The 21971-nt window shown below is 36.6% G+C and overlaps 1 protein-coding gene across 1 annotated transcript; it reads right to left on the bottom strand.

Annotated features, from left to right (window-relative positions):
- Positions 1-17333: 17333 nt before the first annotated feature.
- LOC149530862 (uncharacterized) lies at positions 17334-17807 on the bottom strand. The gene has a single exon (XM_089808256.1). It carries the CDS (start codon positions 17805-17807, stop codon positions 17334-17336), a length of 474 nt encoding a protein of 157 aa, XP_089664382.1.
- Between the last annotated feature and the right edge of the window lie 4164 nt (positions 17808-21971).

Raw genomic sequence — 21971 nt, 5'->3', positions numbered from 1 at the left:
TGGAGAAATGACAAGACAATGGAGAGGTCAAACATCAAAATAAAGAAGAGGGAGGACAAGGAGGTCAAAGGAGCCACCAAAATTTAAAAACCAAACAATCAAAAAGATCAAGCTAAACAAATAACAAAGAAAGAGAATAAACTCAATAACTGGGCTTGGAGTTTGACAATGGGCTATATTTTTATTAGATTATAAATATAATACTCTAAATTATTTATAAATCATAAAAAATTGTTATAGGCAATATAGTAATTTAATTTACACTATAAATGTATCATTTTCTAATATTTATGATAAAACATTAATTTATTTAGAGTATTTTAAAATAATAATAATAAATGTTTCTATAATATATAAAATGGTGATCATCAATTATAGACCACCAACTTATATATACATTAGGAAGGGGACTTAAAATATGATCTTAGGCCCCGAGTATGATTTGTACAACCCAAAGGGATAAGAGAGATACAAATGCAAGATCTAGCTCGAGAAGGAGATAATGGGTTCTTCCTTCTTTTATGCGGGTTATGAATGAAAGAAAGAAGACTAAAATAAGGGGATTATGACTAACAATATGTTATATCAAATCTAATAAATGAAAGGATAGTGCTAAAAGGAATAATAAAAAATGTACTCACCTAAGGGCTAGAAGAGAACACGTTTTCAAATTTGAACTAACCTTATTAGACCATGCCAAAAATGGGGAGCAAATTGAGATCCAAAACCCTAAAACTTGTAACTTCCAACTGTAAAAAATGAATGTCCTGGGAATAGGTCACTTTTGGGTGACCTATACCAGGGGTGGGTGTCTTTTGGGTGACCTATACCTAAGAGGGTTAAAAATCTTGGAACTATGACAAAGGTTGTACTTCTAGAGCTAAAACTCTTTGAATCTGCACTTATACACAAGAGAAGGGGAAATTTGTTGGGAGAAGGGATTCACTTGGTCAAGCCCTTATATAGGAATTAACCTTGAAATGATAAATGAAATAGAGGAAATGTTATCATGTAGTAGAATTAAACAACAATGAAATATATCATACCATGTATATGCTCGTGTTGCTTAGAATGTAACCATGTATGTTGATACAATAGCTTTGACTCAACACAAAAATCAAAAGGAAATCATGTAAAACAAAACCTGATGTATGGATGCATGTAAATCACCTTTTTTTTATGGAAGAAGTGTAATGTTCCCACTTTAGCAGTTGTCCAGTTGTGTGACCGTTAGCCTTTTCTTTTCTTTTATTTAATTTTATTTATCCCACATTGCTTGTGTAAAGTGGTCAACCCCATGAAGTAGGAATAAAAGGAGATCTTGTAGCTATTGTTAGGTGAGGTGGAATATGAGAAGAACATGGATGTGTGAGTTACAAATTTGTTCTTGGCATCAGAGGATGTCTATCCTCTCTTGTGACATTCTAGACGTCATTCCCTTGGGGTTTGGCCTTTGGAATTCATTGCTATCAACTTCATAAACAGGTAGCTTGGGTGCATTTCCAGCTACAGGTAGATTGGGTGTAATTAGTGAGTTGAAGAGTTTGTTATGTATTTGATTTTATGATGTTGGAGTAATTAGTGAGTTTGCTATGTATTTATTTTTATTAGTTTGAAAACTAATATTATTTCAGCAGTAGTTCAATCTTCAATTTGCATAAATTCCTTCTTGTTCATGTTATGTGGTTTCAAAATCTATACAAAAAATATTTAAAAAATTATCAGCAGTCGGTTCAATTCTTGGGCATTTCCAGGGTGTCCATTACAATGGTATCAAAGTTATATGTCTTGTCATCCTGTGGAGGTCTTATAGGGAATTTGGGATAGTCGGATAGAGGGAAAAGTGTTTGACAAAATGTCAAAACACTAGAAGTAGAAATTAAAAGGGCTGAGCATTTATATTGAGCATGCGACAGGGACCTTATAATTTTTGCAATACTAGAGCAAGACAAAGTAGGAGTTTACACTTGTAGAGCAAACAGGCTAGTTCATCCGTGCGGAGGGACATACAATCCAGTCATACAGACACATAGGAGATATTCTCTTATCAAGACAGCAGTACAGGTGACCAAGATGGTAGGAATATAAGATTAGGGGGAGGTAGGAATACTGGTCCAAATCAGGAGGATGTAATGTTCAAATGATTACTAGGTACATTAGAGGAGGGGCAGCGTATGCAATAGGAGCAGAATAGGCGAATGGATATGATGTTATAGCTTATGGCTAGACATATGGGCATCAATATTAATCTAGGTGATGCCAACAATGGAAACAATAACGATGGGGGAAATGACAACAATAGGGGCAATGATAATGGAGGTTGAGGCAACAACAACGGTCTTGAGGATAACATTAATGGTAATAATGGACATGGCAACAATGGGAATGAGGCTGATAACTTTAGACATGTTGCACACTCAGCTTGAACAGCAAGCTCGAGACCTCTTCTACCCACCTTCCCACCCAGAAATCCAGTTCAACTAGTTAATGAACTACAAATTATCGAGTTACATGACTAGTTCAGGAGGGACTAGGAGGCTAGTGGACCAAAGTTTCAGGTGGATATTTCCTTTATGGATTATATGGACTTGAGGATGAGACACATGCCCAAATCAGGAGGGAGAAATCAAAACTTTGAGATGAGAAAGAAATTTGGGAAACTTTCTTTACCTTATTATGATGCTTCAGGGAAGATGACTGCATGAGCTTAGGTGTAGAAGGTAGATACATACTTGCAGTTGAATCCCATGCCTAAGGAGGAGGCTATAAAGTATGCAGCTATTCACTTGGATGGACTAGCGCATGAGTGGTGGCACCATGGCATGGTAGCCTTGGGGCATAATCAGATCACATCTTATGAGGAGTTCACTGAGAAGCTCATAGAGAGATTTGGTACCAAGGATCTTGAGTTATAGTTTAAGGAGTTGGCACAACTCAAGGAGTGGGGATCAATTGAGATGTATATCAGTGTATTTTAGAGGTTAGCTATGTTGGTCACAGATATTTCAGAAAGGAGGTTAGTAGTGTTGTTTATGGATGGACTCTCAGATCCCTTGTGAGGTTGGGTCAAGGGACATGACCCATCTACACTATAGGAGGCCACTAAAAAGGCTCATGACTTAGCACCTTCTTCTTTTAGGAGAAGATTTCAACACAGTAATTCATATATGAAAAAGGACAAGAAGAAGGACAAAAAATCTTTTTACAAGGATGCTCAGCCAAAAAGGGATAAGCTAGATAATGACACCCTGAATGAATCGAGAAAGAAGAAGCTATGTTTTCATTATAAAGAGCCTTGGAGCTTATCTCATAGGTGTCCTCTCATGGCTAAGGTAAATCAAATGAGTATTTCTCAACAGAGGAGTCACATTCAGAGAGGGAGAAATAACACTCTGATTTAGATGAGGATAGCGACATTCTTGAGGATGGAAAGTCATTGGCACGATTAACGGGGGCCTAGAAGGCAATCACATTTAAGGTCAAGGGTACTATCCAGGGGCAGAAAGTGATCTCACTCATTGACACTAGGGCTACACATAATTTCATAGATGCACAATTGGTAGCCAAGAGAGGTTTATAGACCGAGGAGCACACCGGATTTAGAGTCATGGTAGCTAATGGTGACAAATTATTATGCACTCGGTAGATATCTAATCTTCACATCAAGTTTGGAGATGGCTATGAGTTGGAGGATGAGTCCTATGTAGTAGACATGGGAGACTATGATGTCATCCTCGACATGACGTGGATGGCCTCGCTAGTCAAGTTTACACTCAACCTAGAAAAATTGGAGACAAGGTTTCAACATGAGGGGAGAACTGTTGTACTTAGTGGATATGGCAGTTGCAGAGTAGTCTCCCTAAGGAGAATGTCGAGACTTTTTCAACATAATGACATAGAGTGGGCAGCAGAATGTTTCACTATGCCAACTTCATGGGAGCCACAGGTGAAGAGTCATCCACTAGATATCCAAGAGATACTTGATAGGAACACTAAGGACTTTGGCAAGATTTTGCATGGGGTTCCTCCTGACAAGGGGATAGAGCATGTTGTTGAGCTCGAGGAGGGAGCCAAACCAATTATGATTACTCCCTATTGTCATCCTAAGAAACACGAGGATGAGATAGAGAAGGTAAGTAAGGGGTCATTGGAGATGGGGCATATTAGGCCTAGTGAGAGTCCATTTGCTTCAACAGTAGTGTTGGTAAAGAAGAAGGATGAGACGATGTGCATGTGCATCGATTACAAGGCATTAAATAAGAAGACCATTAAGAATAGATATCCCATCCCACGAATAGATGAGTTGATTAATGAATTGCGTGGTGCATGCTTTTTTTATGAAGATTGATTTACGGTCATGGTATCATCAGATCAGGATGAGGGAGGAGGACATTAAGAAGATAACTTTTCAGTGTCACTATGGCCAGTTCAAGTTTTTGGTTATGCCATTTGGGCTAACCAATGCCCTTGCTACGTTCCAGAGTTGCATGAATTAGGTATTCAAGGGGTAGCTTAAGAGATTTGTCCTGATTTTCTTTGATGACATTTTAGTCTTCAATAAGACTTGGGAGGAGCATTTACAACATCTTGAGATGGTGTTTTCCATTTTGGAGAAAGAGTAACTATATTCTAAGGAATCTAAGTGTGAGTTTGGGTTAACTAAGCTACTATACCTTGGGCATATCATTAGCGTAGATGGAGTTCAGATAGATCCTTAAAAGATTAGAGCTATTTTTAATTGGCCTACTCCTATGAAACTTACACAACTTAAGGGGTTGTTTGGTCTCTACGGATTTTATAGGAGATTTGTTAAGGGATTTTCACAGGTCACTACACCCTTGACAAACCTTACCAGGAAAGGGGCCTTCTCATGGACAAGGGCAGCTTAGAGAAGCTTTGATCATTTCAAGAAGGTGATGTCATCATGTCTAGTACTAGCTCTACCAAACTTCACAAAGCCATTTGAGCCTCATTGTGATGTGTTAGGAGATGGGATTGGGGCAGTCTTGATGCAGGAGAAGCATCCCATTGCTTTTGAGAGTAGGAAGCTCCATGGAGTGGAGAGGAGTTATTCCATCTATGATCAGGAGATATTGGCTATTATGCATGCATTGGCCAAGTTTTAGCCCTACCTAGTTGGGGAAGTTTGTTATCAAAACTGATCACAATAGCATCAAATACTTCATGAGCTAGCATGATTTGAATGATAGACAACATAAGTGGATTATGAAGTTGCAAGCCTATGACTTTGACATTGAGTTTGTCAAAGGTAAGAAGAATGTGGTGGCAGATTCTTTATCCAGGAGACCTCATATTTGTGCTCTAGCTGAGATTACAAGAGATTAGAGAAATAAGATTACAATAGAGTATGTGAGGGACACTTGGGCTTCTAGAGTGATTGTAGGCACCACACAGGATGATCGTTACATGGTGATGGATGGATCGATCAAGTTCCAGGGTAGGATATATTTGATTCCTTCATCACAATTTAGGGAGGTAATACTGAAGGCATTTCACAATGCACTTACAACTATACATCCAGGGGTTTTTAAGACCTACAAGTAGATCCATGAGCGGTTCACATGGAAAGGGCTCAAGGATGATGTTCAGAAGCATGTCAGGGAGTGTGCAGTTTCTCAGCAGAATAAGGGAGAACAGACATATCTTGTAGGGTTGTTACAACCTTTACACATTTCAAATAGAAAATGGGAAAGTATTTCTATGGACTTCATCACCGAGCTACCACAAGTACAAGGGAGAGATTGCATCTATGTGATAGTTGATTGACTAACAAAGTTTTCTCATTTCTTTGCTATTCCATCCACCTACATAGCAGCATAGGTGGCTGATATTTTCTTCGTATCTAGATATTCAGGTTACATGGGCTACCTAGTTTCATTGTCAGTGATCAAGATAGTAAATTTATGAGTACTTTTTGGTAGGAATTATTTTGGTTGTGTGGTACAAATATTACACCTAGCACTAGTTATCATCTATAGACAGATGGACAGACAAAGATTGTGAATAAATGGGTGGAAGGATATCTGAGGAACTATGTGACTACACAACAGAGGGCTTGGGTCAAATGGTTACATATGGGAGAGTATTGTTATAACACCACTTATCATATGTCCATCAAGATGACTCTTTTCATGGCACTATACGGTTATGAAGCACCTAGTTTCAAGGATTTGGTTTTGGGGGATAGTAGAGTGCCCAAAGCAAAAAACTTCTTGCAGGATAGTCAGGATATTTTGAGGGTGCTCAAGGAGAATATACAACAAACCCAAAATTAGTAGAAATTATATGCTGACCAGCACCAGATAGAGCACAACTTTGAGGTTGGAGATATGGTTTACTTAAGGCTACAACCATACAGACAATCATCACTCAAGAAGAGTAGAGCAGAGAAGTTGAAGCCTAGGTTTTATGGTTCGTATAGAGTGATTCGCAAAGTGGGCGAGGTTGCCTATGAGATTGAGCTTCCAGAGTGCAGTCGAGTGCATGATGTGTTTCACGTGTCGAGGCTTAAGAAAGCCATCAGTCAAAGAGTTGTGCCTTCTATAGATTTACCACCATTAGATGAGGAGGAGAAGCTCATATTGTTTCCCGAGGCTATTCTAGATACCAAGGAAAGGACTTTGCGAAACAAGGTGATTAAAGAATATTTAGTCAAATGGAGATACCTACTAGAGGAAGATGCTACTTGGGAGAGTGAGCAGGTGCTACAACAAATAGGACTGAGATTGCTTGAGGACAAGCAATTTCAAAGAGGGCAGACTGTAATGTTCCCACTTTAACAGTTGTCTAGTTGTGTGAATGTTAGCATTTTCTTTTATTTTATTTTATTTTATTTATCTCACATTGCGTGTAAAGTGGTTGACCCTATGAAGTAGGAATAAAAGGAGAGCTTGTAGCTATTGTTAGGCAAGGTGAACTATGAGAAGAACATGGATGTGTGAGTTACAAATCTATTCTTGGCATTAGAGGATGTCTATCCTCTCTTGTGACATTCTAGATCATGTCATTCCCTCAGGGTTTGGCCTTTGGAATTCATTGCTATCAACTTCATTAACAGGAAGCTTGGTCACATTTCCAGCTATAGGCAGATTGGGTGTAATTAGTGAGTTGAAGAGTTTGTTATGTATTTGATTTTATGATGTTGGAGTAATAAGTGAGTTTTCTATGTATTTAATTTTATTAGTTTGAAAACTAATATTATTTCAGTAGTAGTTCAATCTTCAGTTTGCATAAATTCCTTCTTGTTCATGTTATGTGGTTTCAAAATCTATGCAAAAAAACATTAAAATCTTTATCAATAGTTGGTTCAGTTCTTGGGCATTTCCAGGGTGTCCATTACAAGAAGTAACCTTTGATGAATTGATGTAGATCTCCTCCCTTAATGGCTAAACTTTTTTGTCTCTAGTGAAGAAAAAAACTAGATCTATAAAAGGAAACACATACTTGATGATAATGGATGAATATCTTTAACGAATGCTTCTTAGAATCCTTGAATGCTTGCACTTGATATCTTGAGAGCTTGAATTGATTGCTTGCAACTCATGAAGAATGGATGGGTGGATGGAAAAAGGAAGAGAAGAAGCCTCCTCTTCTAGTGATTTTGAGGCCAATTTCTGCAATAGTCGACTCCATTAAATGGGAAAGGAAGAAGAAGTATTACATTAGGCCCACAACCTTTGAAAGGGGGCTTTTAGAGTATAGGTCACCCTAGGTGACCCATTGTAGGAGGGCACACATTTTAAGATGTTAGTATGGGAAGCAATGAAGCCTTAAGTGGTTCAGAGTAATTTAAAAAGAAGTGCAATGAAATCAATAAAAAAGACATCAAAATCTTGAATCAACCAAGAGAGGGTCTAGAGAAGAGTGAACTTTGTGATTGGAGAAAAAATAGGAGGATGCATAGAAATTAGATCCTACCTTAGTTTTTACATAAGTGAAATAATGAAAAGTAAAGGACATATTAGTTTTAATCCTACCTCAACTTTTGCAAAAATGTGAGAGGAAAATAAAATTAGGCAAATGGATGAATAAATGAGAGATTGTGCATAGAAATTAGAAAAAACTTAAAGCCATGAGCAAGATTGAAGGAGAAGAAAGGGTCTTGATTTAAATAATATATGTAATTAAATGAAATGCAGGATCTCAATGAGAAGGGCCACACTAAGGAGGGATAAAAGGTCTTGAAAAGGACATAGAGAAAGTGTTTACTTTTTAAGATGATACGATTTATAACTTTTAAAATATTTTAATATGAGTTTAGAAACTTAATATTGATTGATAATCCTAAGGTAATGACAAAGGAGGAAGGGAAACGATTTGCAAATTTATCAAATTTGACAAACCCCAAAAATAGTGGTATCAAGTAGGGGTGAAGATTGACATGTCAGATGTTGTGTGTGATCATATTTTCACTTCATTACAAACAACTATGATTGGTCAAGTATTGGAGAAATAAAAACCTCATTTTGATAGTTGAGGGTATATACAAGATCATTAGTGCAAGGCTAAGGAGTCTATTTTATGCCTGACCAATCTTTTATGGCTGAGTTTGAATTGAAGGAAGACACCAAATGATGTTTTGAAATCCTTGTAGAAATTTGATGAGGAATTTGTTTATGTTATGAAATGGTCATTAAACTTCAATCTAGAGAATATTGGTGCAGGAGCATCCTGGGTTGTCTTGCTATCTTGTTCATCTTTGTGCATTATGTTAGTTATTGTTGAGTTGCAATTATTGTCGAGTTCCTATTTTGGCCAAGATCCTACAGTGTTGGTCGAGTTCTTGTAGTAGTGGTTGAGTTCCTTGTGATGGTCGAGTTCTTGTTTCGACCGAGTTCTGTGGTTACCAAGTTCCTTCAAGTGTTGAGTGAGCTCACTAGTTTACTAATGCTCAGTTGATTTAATTTGAATCATGAATTTAATATAAGGATCATGCATTGGGATGCATACAAACTATTATGAGGTTGACCTTCTCTTATTACTAGTAGAATTTTGGCAAATAAATGACTATGCGACTAAAACTTTTAGTCATAAGACTAACAATTTTAGTCATGTGACTAAAAGGGATCAAACTCTAGTAATTTTTACAATTTATAAGTATAAATGACTAAATAGATGACTAATTTGGTCATTAGGTAAAGTCACAACATTAGAAAAAGATAGGTGATCAAATACATGACTAAATATTTGGTTAGAAATAATTAGCCACCCAAATAAATGACTGATGATTTTTTTCTTATTAATACATTCTTTTAACCTTTTTTTATAACTTTTATTACCCACCGATGATGTTTTTGTCCTATAAATACATCATTATTAGTTAACTTCCTTAAATGTCCTCTCCATTGATATTGAACTAGAAAGAACTCAAAATCACCCAATCTACACTCGAACTACTCAAAATCTATCTATTAATTCATGAAAAAAAATAAAAACCCTCAATGAACTCAAAAAAAGCTTCAAGTTTATTGCTATATTTGAAAACGATTAATTATCAATTAAGTATTTTATAGTCTCAACATATAATTGTTATTAATTACAGTAATGTTATTAAAAAAAAAAAAAATTAGTAAAGAGTGAGAAGTGCTATATAATACGTATTAAACCTTGAAATAAAATAATTTAATAGTAAAAATATTAATATTAATGACAAATTATATTTATTAATAATACGAGGAAAACTTTTGAATAAACATCATTTAAACATAAATTTATTGACAAACATGTTCATATTACATATACAATGTAGGGTCAACAAGTTTTACTCAAAAACTACAAGTTGAATCCTATAGTAATGTCAGCATTTGACTCAAAATTTGCAGGATGAGAAAGATGAAGATTTTTCACAAATGACATTATCCTATAGACTAACATTTCTAAATAAATTTTAAAAAAAAATTAAAATAAAATATAGATTATAATTAGTAATTTTTTTAAAATTATTATTTTGATATTTATATTATTAATTTTTAAAATATCACAAATTAAAACATGCTTTCTTTCTATCATTAGCAAAGAACTTTCTAGATATTGTTTTCATGTTTCCTTGAAATGGTTTAAAACAAGTCACAGATCTCATAAAGTTTTCAACCCCCTTTAACTCTAAAAAGGACACTTCTTTTCTATACTTTAAAAAAGACACTTCTTTTCTATATTTCAACATTATAAACAATACTAATAAAGTGATTTATAATTTAATAGTATGATTTTACCATTAACATGATTGTTTTTATTATTTATTTATAGATTAATTATTATTATGTGTAAAGCTCAAGGAAATTTGAACCCAAGACCTCCACAATAAGAGACTCACAATTTACCATTACATTGTAGGCTCTTACTTTATGAAATATAATTTTAATAATATAAAGATATGTATGTGCACACAATTAAAACTCTATATTATTACTTATTTCAAATTTACAATATCTTTTAAAAATTCAAAAAAAAAAACAATAAACGACCAAGGCCTTGATTAATTTTATTAGTTTAATAAATAAGATACAATAGCTTCACTCCATTCAAATGGGCACTGGTAGGAAAGAACAGAGAAGAAAGCCTCCAATCTAGCCCTAAACAGATGTCCTATATTATTACATCATAAAAGGGGCATACCCTAGTCAAATACTACTAATCAATACAAAATTTAAAATTACAACATATACAGGGGCATTCCCCTAATGATTACATAAGGTTTGATTACATTTTACATCGCATTTATCATTATTCATCTAAACTAGGATCGCCAATTAAATTTTGTCATATGCCTGCCTCGAACAATCATTCCTCCTACTAAGCTTAATCAACTAGTAAGGTTAGAAAAGATATAAACCATAAATTCGAAAAAGATATCCATTTAGAGATTTCGTGAGATTTGATTTCCTATCTTCATTAATATAGTTAATCAACCTCATAAAGATAGAAAATACTATTTGCAAATTAAAAACCAAGAAAAGGAAACCCTATACTCAACCTATAAAGGCAAAAGAGGAAACATACTAAAACATAACCTTAGATACTACTAGGATCTTAAACACATAATCTGCAATCCAAACAAATTGAACATTAGGGGTAAAATTCGTCCCATCACCTATAACCATTTCAACAATCCATATAAATTAGCAAGTCATATTGAAATTACAAACTATAAGGAAGGGATTCCAATTAAAATCTAGCTAAACTAGAGGCACATTCTATCATGGCCAAAAGCCCTTAACATACTCTTACCTACAACAGACAATAGGTTGAAAAACAACCTGTCTAATGTTCTAATTTCCATTAATGAAATTTACAAAATCTTTAGTTATTCAAAATAATTAAATAAAAATAATAATAATAGAAATATATGTATGTGTGTACACACACAATTTAAACTCTATATTATTGCTTATTTCAAATTTACAAGATCTTCAGTTATTTAAAATAATTAAATAAAAAATATTATTTAAAGTTAGTCCTAATACTAATTATAATCTTACTCTATTTTTAAGTTAATGGTAACTCCACTATAATTTAAATTTATCTATATAACCATAAAATAAATAATATAATTATTTAAAACTATCTATAACTTAATAATAATTATAAATCAATAATAGACAAGAGCTTACAACGCATCGGTAAATTGCGAACCTATCATCAGGGAGGTCTTGGGTTCGAATCTACTCACGATTAACACATAATAATAATAAAATTAATCTTAATAATAATAATAAATAGCTTAGGCTTCAATTGTTTACCTATCAAAAAAAAAATTAATAATTAATAATAATTAAATAACTTAATTATTTATATTTTAAATACTTAAAAAAAAATATTAACAAAGATGAAATACATAAATAAATTATTTTTTTTTAAAAAGACAACTATATCATACAAAACTACTAATCTAAGCTTTATCTTAACCAAAAAATTGGTAACTCTATCTTTAAATTAATTGTAACTTCAACTATAATTTAAATCCATCTATGTAATTATGAAATGAATGATATAATTATTTAAGTCTATATATAAATTTATTAAAAGATGTATAAATTGTAATAATAATTATTATTATTAAATAATGTAACTAATTTATAGTTTTAATAATATAAATTAATAAGAAATAAATAAAAAAGTACCAAAATCTATTAATATTAGTCCAAATGAAATTAAAAACTATTACAAAATCCTTTTAATAAATAAATCACATCTAAACTATTTCATTATAAGATCTTTTAAGGTGGACTCCATGGTGATAGTTTTGGACATGCGTATTGAGGTGCCAAATTTTTATTATTTGAAATAAAGGGGTAAAAACTTTATTAAGAATCAGAAAGCATTAATACAAAGAGAGCTAGAACCAAAGGTCCCAACAATAAGCACAAGGATAGCCCCAAACAGAGATAAAACAACTAGCACCATCATCTAACATCATCCTCCACCCTATCATCATCAAGAATGCTCCTCAAGTCAAAATGGAGCTCTTTAAGAACCAACTCCCAATCCTCAATCCTCCATCCCTCAGCTTGCTCAGAAGCCCATTTCGCCAAACAATCAGCTGCCCTATTCCACTCCCTTGGAATATGAGAAAAAGTCACCAAATCCATCAAAGAACTGATTTGCAAAATTTGTTGCACGATCCTTGCCAATTGTCAATTAACATCAGCCACTTTCTGTTCATTAAGCAGGTTGATCAAAACCTGGGAGTTAGATTCACAAACAATTCTTCTCCAGCCTAGAGTGTGAGCTTTCTCAAGAGCAACAAGAATAGCCAACCCTTCCACTAGGTTAATAGTTTGAATCCCTTCATAGATTGAAAAGATAAAAACCATTGAACCCATAGCATCTCTACCAATCCTACTGATCCTAGCCGGACTTGGATTACCCCTTGAAGATCCATCAGTATTGATCTTCAAGACCCCATAGGGGGGAAGCTGCCATTTACCAACCTTGTCAATTTTTTGCCTCGCACAACACCATCTCTTAGCTCTAGTTAATGCCAAAGAAAACCCCAAAGTCCTTAATCTCTCCACCAACTCTGTATCTCGTTTCCCCAAAGGTAATTCCACTTCACACTTAGCCTCCATAGTCTCTTGAATCATGCCCAATAACCTCTACCAGATTTGTTGCACTAGCCTTTGCTCACCACGAAAAATCCTTCAATTGCGCTCCAGCCAAATCTGCCATAATAAGAAGATAGGCCCCACAAACCACACCTCCTACAAAAAAGGAGCCATAGAAGGAGGTCGTCCCATCCCCTACCAAAACTCAATCAAGGAGGAAGCATGGACACAAGGTGCTATCCAAACTCCCCACCAGAAATGCCAAAGTTGCAGGGCGAAAGAGCAACAGAAAAACAAATGGGAAGAGTCCTCCTCATTAGCCCCACACATAACACACATAGAGGGGCCATGGAATCCTCTTTTCCGGATATTATCCCAAGTCAAACACTTATTCCAAGCCAACATCCAAATAAAACAATTACACTTTGGCCAAGAAAGCTTGTTCCAAACCTTCTTCCACCACTGTACTTCAGGCAGAACCATCTTATGAGACACCAATTTGCTGTATCCCGAGGCAATCGTATAAGTCCCCTTAGAATTGGGAAACTAGGCTAGCACATCGTCCTCCTGGAGAGAACAACATCTTTTATTGGAGAGGATATTTTGTAGCGTAGCACACTCCTCCTGTAAATCAACAATTGGCCATTCATCTAGGGACTTCCATTTAGCCATTTCCATCTGACCACAAGGGAAAAAGGACTTAAAATCATTCGCCCATGACCAACCAGCCTCCAGAAATTGCTAACATGGAAACACTAAGTTAGGGAACTAAGAAATTATTGGGGGAAATCCATCCCAAGAGTTTGACCAGAATTGAGCCTCTGCCCCTCTCTTGTAGATCCAAAATAATCCATCCTTAATAAGCTTAGCCCCTTTCTTTAAAGTATCCCAAATCACAGATCCCTTCCCCCCAAGAGGATACCTGGAAATATCAAGATGAGAAATCCCTGGGAGATACTTCTGAGAAAGAACCATCGTCCAGCTCTTGTCTTGCTCATTACACCACCGCCAGTAAAGTTTAGCAACCAATGCCTCACTTGTCAAAGCTGACTACCTCAAGCCAAGACCCCCATAATGCTTCGGTCTGCACACCACTTCCCATCTAGCCAAACTCCATTTGGAGGTCTCCAAGCAGCCCACCCACAAAAATTGGCGTATCATAGAATCTAGATCCTTAAGGAAGCTTGTAGGAGCAACTTGGAGCATGCATCTATAAATGGGCAAAGCCTGCACAACTGACTTAATCAACTGGACACGACCAGCAAAGGATAACCAATGGTGAGTCCAATGATTAAATTTCACCCAAAATTTATCCAAAATAACTTGCCAAGACTCCTTGGGAAGCCTACTCACGAAGATGGGAATGCCAAGATACTTCAATGAAAGATTCCCAATTTGAAAACTCAAAATGTGAGCAATCCTTTGTTGAATAGAGCCCAGAGTATTGAAGAAGTAGATGGAAGACTTTCCCTCATTAATTTGTTGTCTTGAGGTAGCTAGGTACACATCCAAGACCCTACGAAGATTAGATGCCTCCCTTATTGTAACCATTCCCATCAAAGCAGTATCATCTACAAATTGCAAGTGATTCTGTGGAGGTAAAACTCCACCCCACCTCCAACCTTGAATAAAACCGGATCCCACATTTTGTTTAATCCATCTCCCTAAGCCTTATGCCAAAAGAATAAACAAATAAGGGGAGAGAGGGTCTCCCTAATGAAGCCCCCTTGAGGCCTTAAAAAGCTCAGAATGACTCCCATTAATAAGCACCGAGAAAGAGACCGAAGTAACACAACTCCAAACCCATTAAGTCCAATCTTCTGCAAAGCCAAAGGCACTAATAACCCTCTGTAGGAAGGACCACATTACTCTATCATAAGCCTTTTCCATATCCAATTTGATAAACATCGCTTTTTCTTTTGATTTGGCCATAGAATGGATGACCTCAGTAGCAATAACAATCCCATCTAGAATTTTCCTACCCACAACAAAACCACTTTGCTCCTCAAAGATCAAATCAACAAGCCCCTTCTTTAACCTATCTGCAATAAGTTTGGAAATAATTCTGTAGATAACATTGCATAAAGAGATGGGCCGAAATTGGCTCAACCTATCAACCCCCTCCTGCTTGGGGATAAGAGCAAGAAAAGTAGCATTTAGAGCTCTTAACATTTGCTTATTGTGCTAAGACTCATGAACCATAGCCAAGAGGTCAAATTTGATGATATCCCATAACTCTTGATAAAACTCAATGGGGAAGCCATCTGGTCTTTGTGCCTTCCCTTTCTTCATATTAAAAAACAACCCGTTCAAGCTCCTCAATCAAGATATCCCTCATGAGCTATTGGTTCATATCTTCAATCACAAGGGAGGGAATATGTGAAAGAACTTGTGCTTCCTTAGGAGACCCACCTTGTGAGTCCTCTCTAAAGAGAGATTTAAAGTATTGAACTGCCTCCCTAAACATTTGTGGAGAAGAAGAAAGATGCTCTCCCCTTTCATTCACCAACCTCGAGATAGAGTTATCATGCCTCCTGGATTTCACAGAATTGAAGAAAAAAGCTGTATTTTTGTCCCCTTCCTAAATACACTCGATATGCACTTTTTGTTTCCAATACATTTCCTCTCGTAGTTCCCATTCCTCAAGAAATCTCATAGCCTGAGCCTCGTCCTCAAGCAATTCATCTGTTACCCCCTCCTCTCTAATCCTTCTTGTGATGTCATCCAAATCTACTTGAGCCCAAGCCTTTTCATGGAATAGATTCCCATAGTGCAATCGATTCCATCGTTTGAGCTCAAACTTAACATGTTGAAGGAGCTTGGCAAAAGTATACATTCAAGTACCATAGGTTGGTCTACCTTTCTTCCACCAATCAGAGACCAAATCATACAAAGATGAGTTCTGAAGCCACATAAGTTGGAACCTAAAAGAAGGCTTTCGAAGCACCCGAGTGGATTCTGTAGAAAGTTTAATAGGCCAATGATCCGATCCTCTCCAATCCAAGATCTCAAAGCAAGATGACTGGATCCCCCCAATCCAGTAACAAAAAACCAGGAACTGATCTAACCTTTCTGCAATACAAAACTCTCCAATCCGATGATTGTTCCAGGTGAATTGACCATTGATAGGTTTAATAGCCACAAGGTTCAAGGAATTAATATTGTCTTGAAGCAACAGTGCAGAAGGCTCCAGTCTTCTAGTACCACCGCACTTCTCAGCTAGCTCACAAATAGCATTGAAATCTCTAGCCAATATCCAAGGGTGAAAGGGCAACATGCTACGAATCAACCTAATGTGGGACCACAAAACTTGTTTACCTTGGAAATCAGTAGGAGCATAAATATTGGAAAATAATATCACATCGCCTATCTCTAAGCAAGTAGCAATCATAGACAAAGAGGATTTAGAGGAGATCCACCAAAGAGGTTGGATTTTTCTAGGATTCCATAAACAGGCCAAAACCCTAGAAGCACCAAGAGCTCCAATGCATTGGCATTCCCCACTTCTCCACAACCTAGGCTTTAGACCTTGCATACTCTCCATAGATAACTTAGTTTCCTGCAAGAAAAGAACATCAGGACTTTGTCTCCTAACTAGCTCATGAACAACTTTTTGTCTAGGGCCATTGTTCAAGCCCCACACATTCCAAGATAAAACAATCATTTTAAGGGGCATGAAAAAATAGAATCTAGAGGCTTAACTGCCCTTGACTCCACCAAATTTTCACCAACTAATTTAATCTTTTCTACATCCTTTTTTTGGCTAGATTTAACCAATTTCTTTGCCCCACCCTTCTTGATATCCTTCTGCATAATACCCAATTTGGGAGGAGGCTTAAACTTCACTGCCGAACTTGAACCAATGTGCTACCCAATAGTCAGAGAATCCATACTTGTTGTTGTAACAATGGCCAAGGGTTCTTGCACCTCTGAAGTCCCCTTTTGTTGATCAACATCTGATTGCTGACACTCATCCCCTATGGGATCCATAGTAGATTCAATAACAGGATCCTCTTGAACTAAGTCCATAAGTCCATGATCCAAATTGATCAAACTTGGGTTCACCTCCTGTTGGTTAAGCTCATCCAAAACCTCAAACCTATTAAAGGTATCATCCTGCCTTTCTTTAAAAGACCTCTTTTGACCTCGATTCTAATTTCAATCCTTGACCGAAACAAAACCATCAAAAGCACCTATCTCATCAAGAGAAATGTTCTTCCCTTTATTTGTGTTAGGGGGCTTGCTCATAGGCTATGATGGAAGGGATTCTCAAGATTTATTCCTTGGGCATCTACGTTGTAGATGACCATATTCTCGACAAAGGCGGCAATGAAAAGGAAGAGTTTCATAATCCAATTGCTGCACCCAAGAATAAGAACCCACACACATCTCTATTACATCTGGTAAAGGTCTACTAAGATCAATTTCAACACAAATGTGAGCAAAAGTCATTACCTTTTTTCCAAAAGTCCGTGATGAAGTCCCTATAGGAGTTCCAAGCACTGAAGCCAAAAGATGTAACACATCCTCTCGATAGCATTCCACTGGGAGCCTTGGCAAACAAACCCATACTGGGACACGATTAGGTAGCTCCTCTGCTGGGTTGAATCCAGCATGCCATGGCTTGATAAACAACCCTACCTTATTGTGAAAATAAGGACTTCCTTCAAAAACCCTATTGCGATCGACAATACGATTGAAAGTAACCATGAAATAATTATTTTCTAGCAACATTATCTCCATTTCCCCTTTTGGCTCCCAAGTCCTCCGAGTCTAGACCTCCAAGAATTGCAAGGAAAACCTCATTCCTAAAAACTTACAATATAGGGAGTGATGGGAATATTATTCAACATCATCCGCAATCATTTCAATCGGTACAACCAGTTTTGGCCTCTCCTTGCACCTCTCGAGGCATCCATTGGTCTTTGTAATCCTTGAGCCATTAGATGGCCCCACATCAACAGTCTCAGAGTTTTGAGCGAACATGTTATTTTCAAAAGTCTTCATCCCTTGATTTAACAGTTTAGGGCCTAAAGCCGCCCGAAAATTCATGCACGAGCTCTTCATAGCTGTCTCCCCCTTAGCTTCAGCCATTAACAAGAACCACCAATTTGAAAAGGGAGACCACCCCCCTTTCTTAATCCAGTTCCTTCACCTTCAAACCTACAACTACACACCCCGACCTCCACTATATAGCACAGACCAAGGCCGTGGGTAATCAAATACCCAACAGCAGCCCACTGCCCACACACGACGCAAGCCAACAAGAAGAAGCACGAAACGAGTTCCATGCGCAGCAAAAGACTCCTCCTCCAGATCTCAGCCCAATCTACAACTCGATAGGAGAAGGCACCCAGTCCATAGCCCTTCAAACACTAAACTCCCCCATTGCAATACTCAAAAAACACAAAATCAAGCTAGGGCACCCGTGCCCTACCTCAAGATGCAGACAAAAAATGCACAAGCTCTCATCGTACACCCCCGACTTCCATAGGCGAGGGAGTTGTTATTTCCTAAATTGGCACATTAGTATTCTAACAAATTTTTATTATTTATTCGTCTCAATCTTTTTCATTTTTTCTTAAAAAACATAAAACCTTAGGAAAATTAGAAAGAGCTAGGGGAAAAGATGGGGGTCTAATAACTGTGATAGTTTTGTCATAGATACCCATACCATTACAACTCTTATAAGATCCCCCAAAAATGAAAACATATGTACTAATAGTCAATCACACTTGTACTAATAGTCAATCATTTTTGAACATTTTTGGCTAGGGATCGACCAATTTGTGCACCACTATTGAGACATTTCTTAACAACTAATAGGACATTCAACCACAAGTACTAATTTTTTGGGGTTAGCAAGTATTGGTTCATGAACATAGCGAGGGTATCAAACGAAACCCAAAAACTAGAATCTTAGCTTTAAGCTCTTCACTCACCTATGAAAGTATACCATAAATTTGACAAAATCCAACTTATAATTTAAGAGTTCTAGATTCGCAATATTAACTTAAAAATGACTATTGAGAATTTTCCCTAATAAAAAAGAAAAAAGAAAATATTATATTATATTAATAAATAAATCTCCTAAAACTATATGAGAAAAGTGGTGATACTATTTTTAAAGCATGAAGTAATTGAAGGTTGGGTAGAGACAAATAATATACCTACCGTTGTTATTCTTCTTGCAACACATAAATCCAATACATTCATCATGGCATTTGGAAGAGTGAGGAAGGGACCATGCCATATAGATATATAGGAGAGTATGAAAAGATGAATATACATTATATCAATCAAGTGGTCTCATTTTTTTGTTGTGCTTCATCAGGTGGGTTGGCCTAGAAGAACAATTGTTCCAACTCCCACTGAATAACACATAACAATGCCAACTCACCAAAGCCACAGTTATCCCTTGAATCAAATCATAGCTCTATGGGGTTGGGGTGGGATGAGATAGGGTGAGAAGTAGCAAAAGCTATAGAAAGGTTTATGAATTAACCTGGGCTACTTATCTATTATTGGGTTACAAGTCAATAAATTCACTCGAGTGCAACCATTGGAAACTCCTTTAGGACCAACTCTTCTTGGAATCTAGAAGTGCCTCGATTCCCTACTATGACATAGGGTTATTGGTGATGGACAAAAATTGAGATTGAGAAAAGGCATCTAAACTATTCATGTATGTTGTGATTTGCACAACGCACACCCCATTTCTCCTTAGAAATGGGGACCCCTTAGTATAATAAAAAAAAATTCCAGACTCATAGTCCAGGCTTTGAGTCTTTTTTGAGGTTCTACTTGGTGTCTAAGCCTAGTGTGGACCTCTTCTTGAAAAACCCAGTTGTTAGGAATTGGAGATTTTGAGGAGAAAAGTGAGTTCTAAGGAAAATGGTGTGCACTAGCACACCTAGTGCACCCCTCAAGGTGCACTAGTGTGCTAAGTGCATTAGTGTGGGAGCACTTCCCTTTGGAAGTGCGCTCCTATGCACATGCATAGGTGCAAACCTCCAAAGGTGTGCTCTATCCCAAACCTATTAAAAATTGGGACCCCTCCCCTTCCTTACCTCATTTTTTCTTCTTGATCTCCGGTGAGCACACCTCTACACATTGAGAGGTGCGCTAATCTTTTGCACCTGCACACACAAAACACACAGAGTTAAAAATAAAAAAAAGTGCACACCGTGTGCACCTATCAAAGGTGCATAGGGTGTGCACCTTTTTCATAAAAAAACTTAACAAAACTTAAAAAAGAGACAATCACCTTAGTGAAAGGTGTGCATGTGCACACCTATCTAAGGTGTACACATGTGCACCTTTCATAGACAAAAAATTTCTCCTAAGTACCATAAGGGTGTACACATAGTGCACCCCACAAGGGGTGCTATGTGTGCACCCTTTTTTTAACACAAAGGAATTCTTTGCACTATAAGCGTGCGCACATGGTGCACCCCATAAGGTGTGCTATGTGTGCACCCTTACTGATTGAAGTTGCCAAAGGAGAAGGGTGCACCTAGCACACCCTTAAGGTGTGCAAGGTGCACCAAAGTTTTATCTAAAAGAATATAAAATGATAAGTTTTTTAAAGCTATTTTGCAGTGTTTTTAGGTTTTGGTTTTGATTTTTCTTAACTAGGGATTGTTCAGGATTGTATTTTCCATCTTCTAGACTAATGTATGTTTATTTTATGTAGATAAAATGGCTTCCTCCTCATCCTCCCTAGCTACAGAGATGCTCCAGATTTGGTGGTTTTCAAGTTTCAAGATGTCCAATCTAAATCATGCTTCCAGGATGCACATTTAGAAATTTGAGATATAGAAATGGGTCACATCAACTAGAATGCATTCTTGGTTCTATGCAACAAATCAAATGCGAGGCCCCCAATGATATCTACACTTATAAGATTAGGGTTTGTAAATTCAACTTCACACCCAATTTCAGTACAATCTTCTGAGTTGATCATGGCTTTGGCTGAGAATTATGTTTCAGAAGAGATGGTAGTCAAAAGCATAACCAGAGAGATCATTCTCGATCTAAGAACCAAGAATATAGAGAAAGTATTTCATCTTTCAAGGGCAGATTAGTATATAAGATTGACATACCATCAAGCAGAAAGGTGGTATAGAGATCATGAAAAAGAAGCCACAAAAATTATTCAATCTTCATATCTCATTGATAGAACACCTTTGGGAAGAAAAGCTGGAAAAGTATATGTGATAAGAGGTTACATGAAAGATGATATCAAACATTCCATAGTGCTCTTTGATGTAGAGCCACACCTTGGAAAACTCAGGAGGAATCAGTCACTCAACTGAGTTGCTTCAAGGGGCGTCTACAACCTTCAGGATCACACACTAAATATTATAACCACCCATTGTGATTTGAACAAACTGTTCTTATCATTATTATTATTATGAAAACACAACCAGAGATACCTTAGACTCAACTCATAAGACTCCTATAACCATCCACTAGATCCCCAAAAATTTCTTCTTGCTGCCTCCGGATAGACCTGCACTCAGACATGAATAACTTTTGAACCAGAAAATATTTACTCAATCCAACCGTTGAGATTTGGCGTAACTAGGTTTCAAACAACATATAATTTTTTTAGAGAAATCCAACAGTTCAAACTTGAGATATTGACCCCGCATCAGAGTACATTTTTTTGCAAAACATTGCTTCTTGCTGTCTCTAGATAGACCCGTGAACAGACATGAATAACTTTTGAACCAGACAATATTTTTTCAATCCAACCATTGATATTTTGCATAACTAGGTTTCAAACAACATATAAAAATTTGAGAGAAATCCAATGGTTCAAATTTAATATATTGACCCCGCATTAGAGTACATTTTTTTGCAAAACATTGCTTCTTGCTGTCTCTAGATAGGCCTGCACTC

The sequence above is a fragment of the Cupressus sempervirens genome, chromosome 11 (assembly GCF_028749045.1).
Source record: "Cupressus sempervirens isolate cs-2001-9-10 chromosome 11, ASM2874904v1, whole genome shotgun sequence".
Classification (NCBI taxonomy): Eukaryota; Viridiplantae; Streptophyta; class Pinopsida; order Cupressales; family Cupressaceae; genus Cupressus; species Cupressus sempervirens.
The sequence above is the reverse complement of the archived record's forward strand: the minus strand, read 5'-3'. Positions and strand labels throughout refer to the sequence as shown.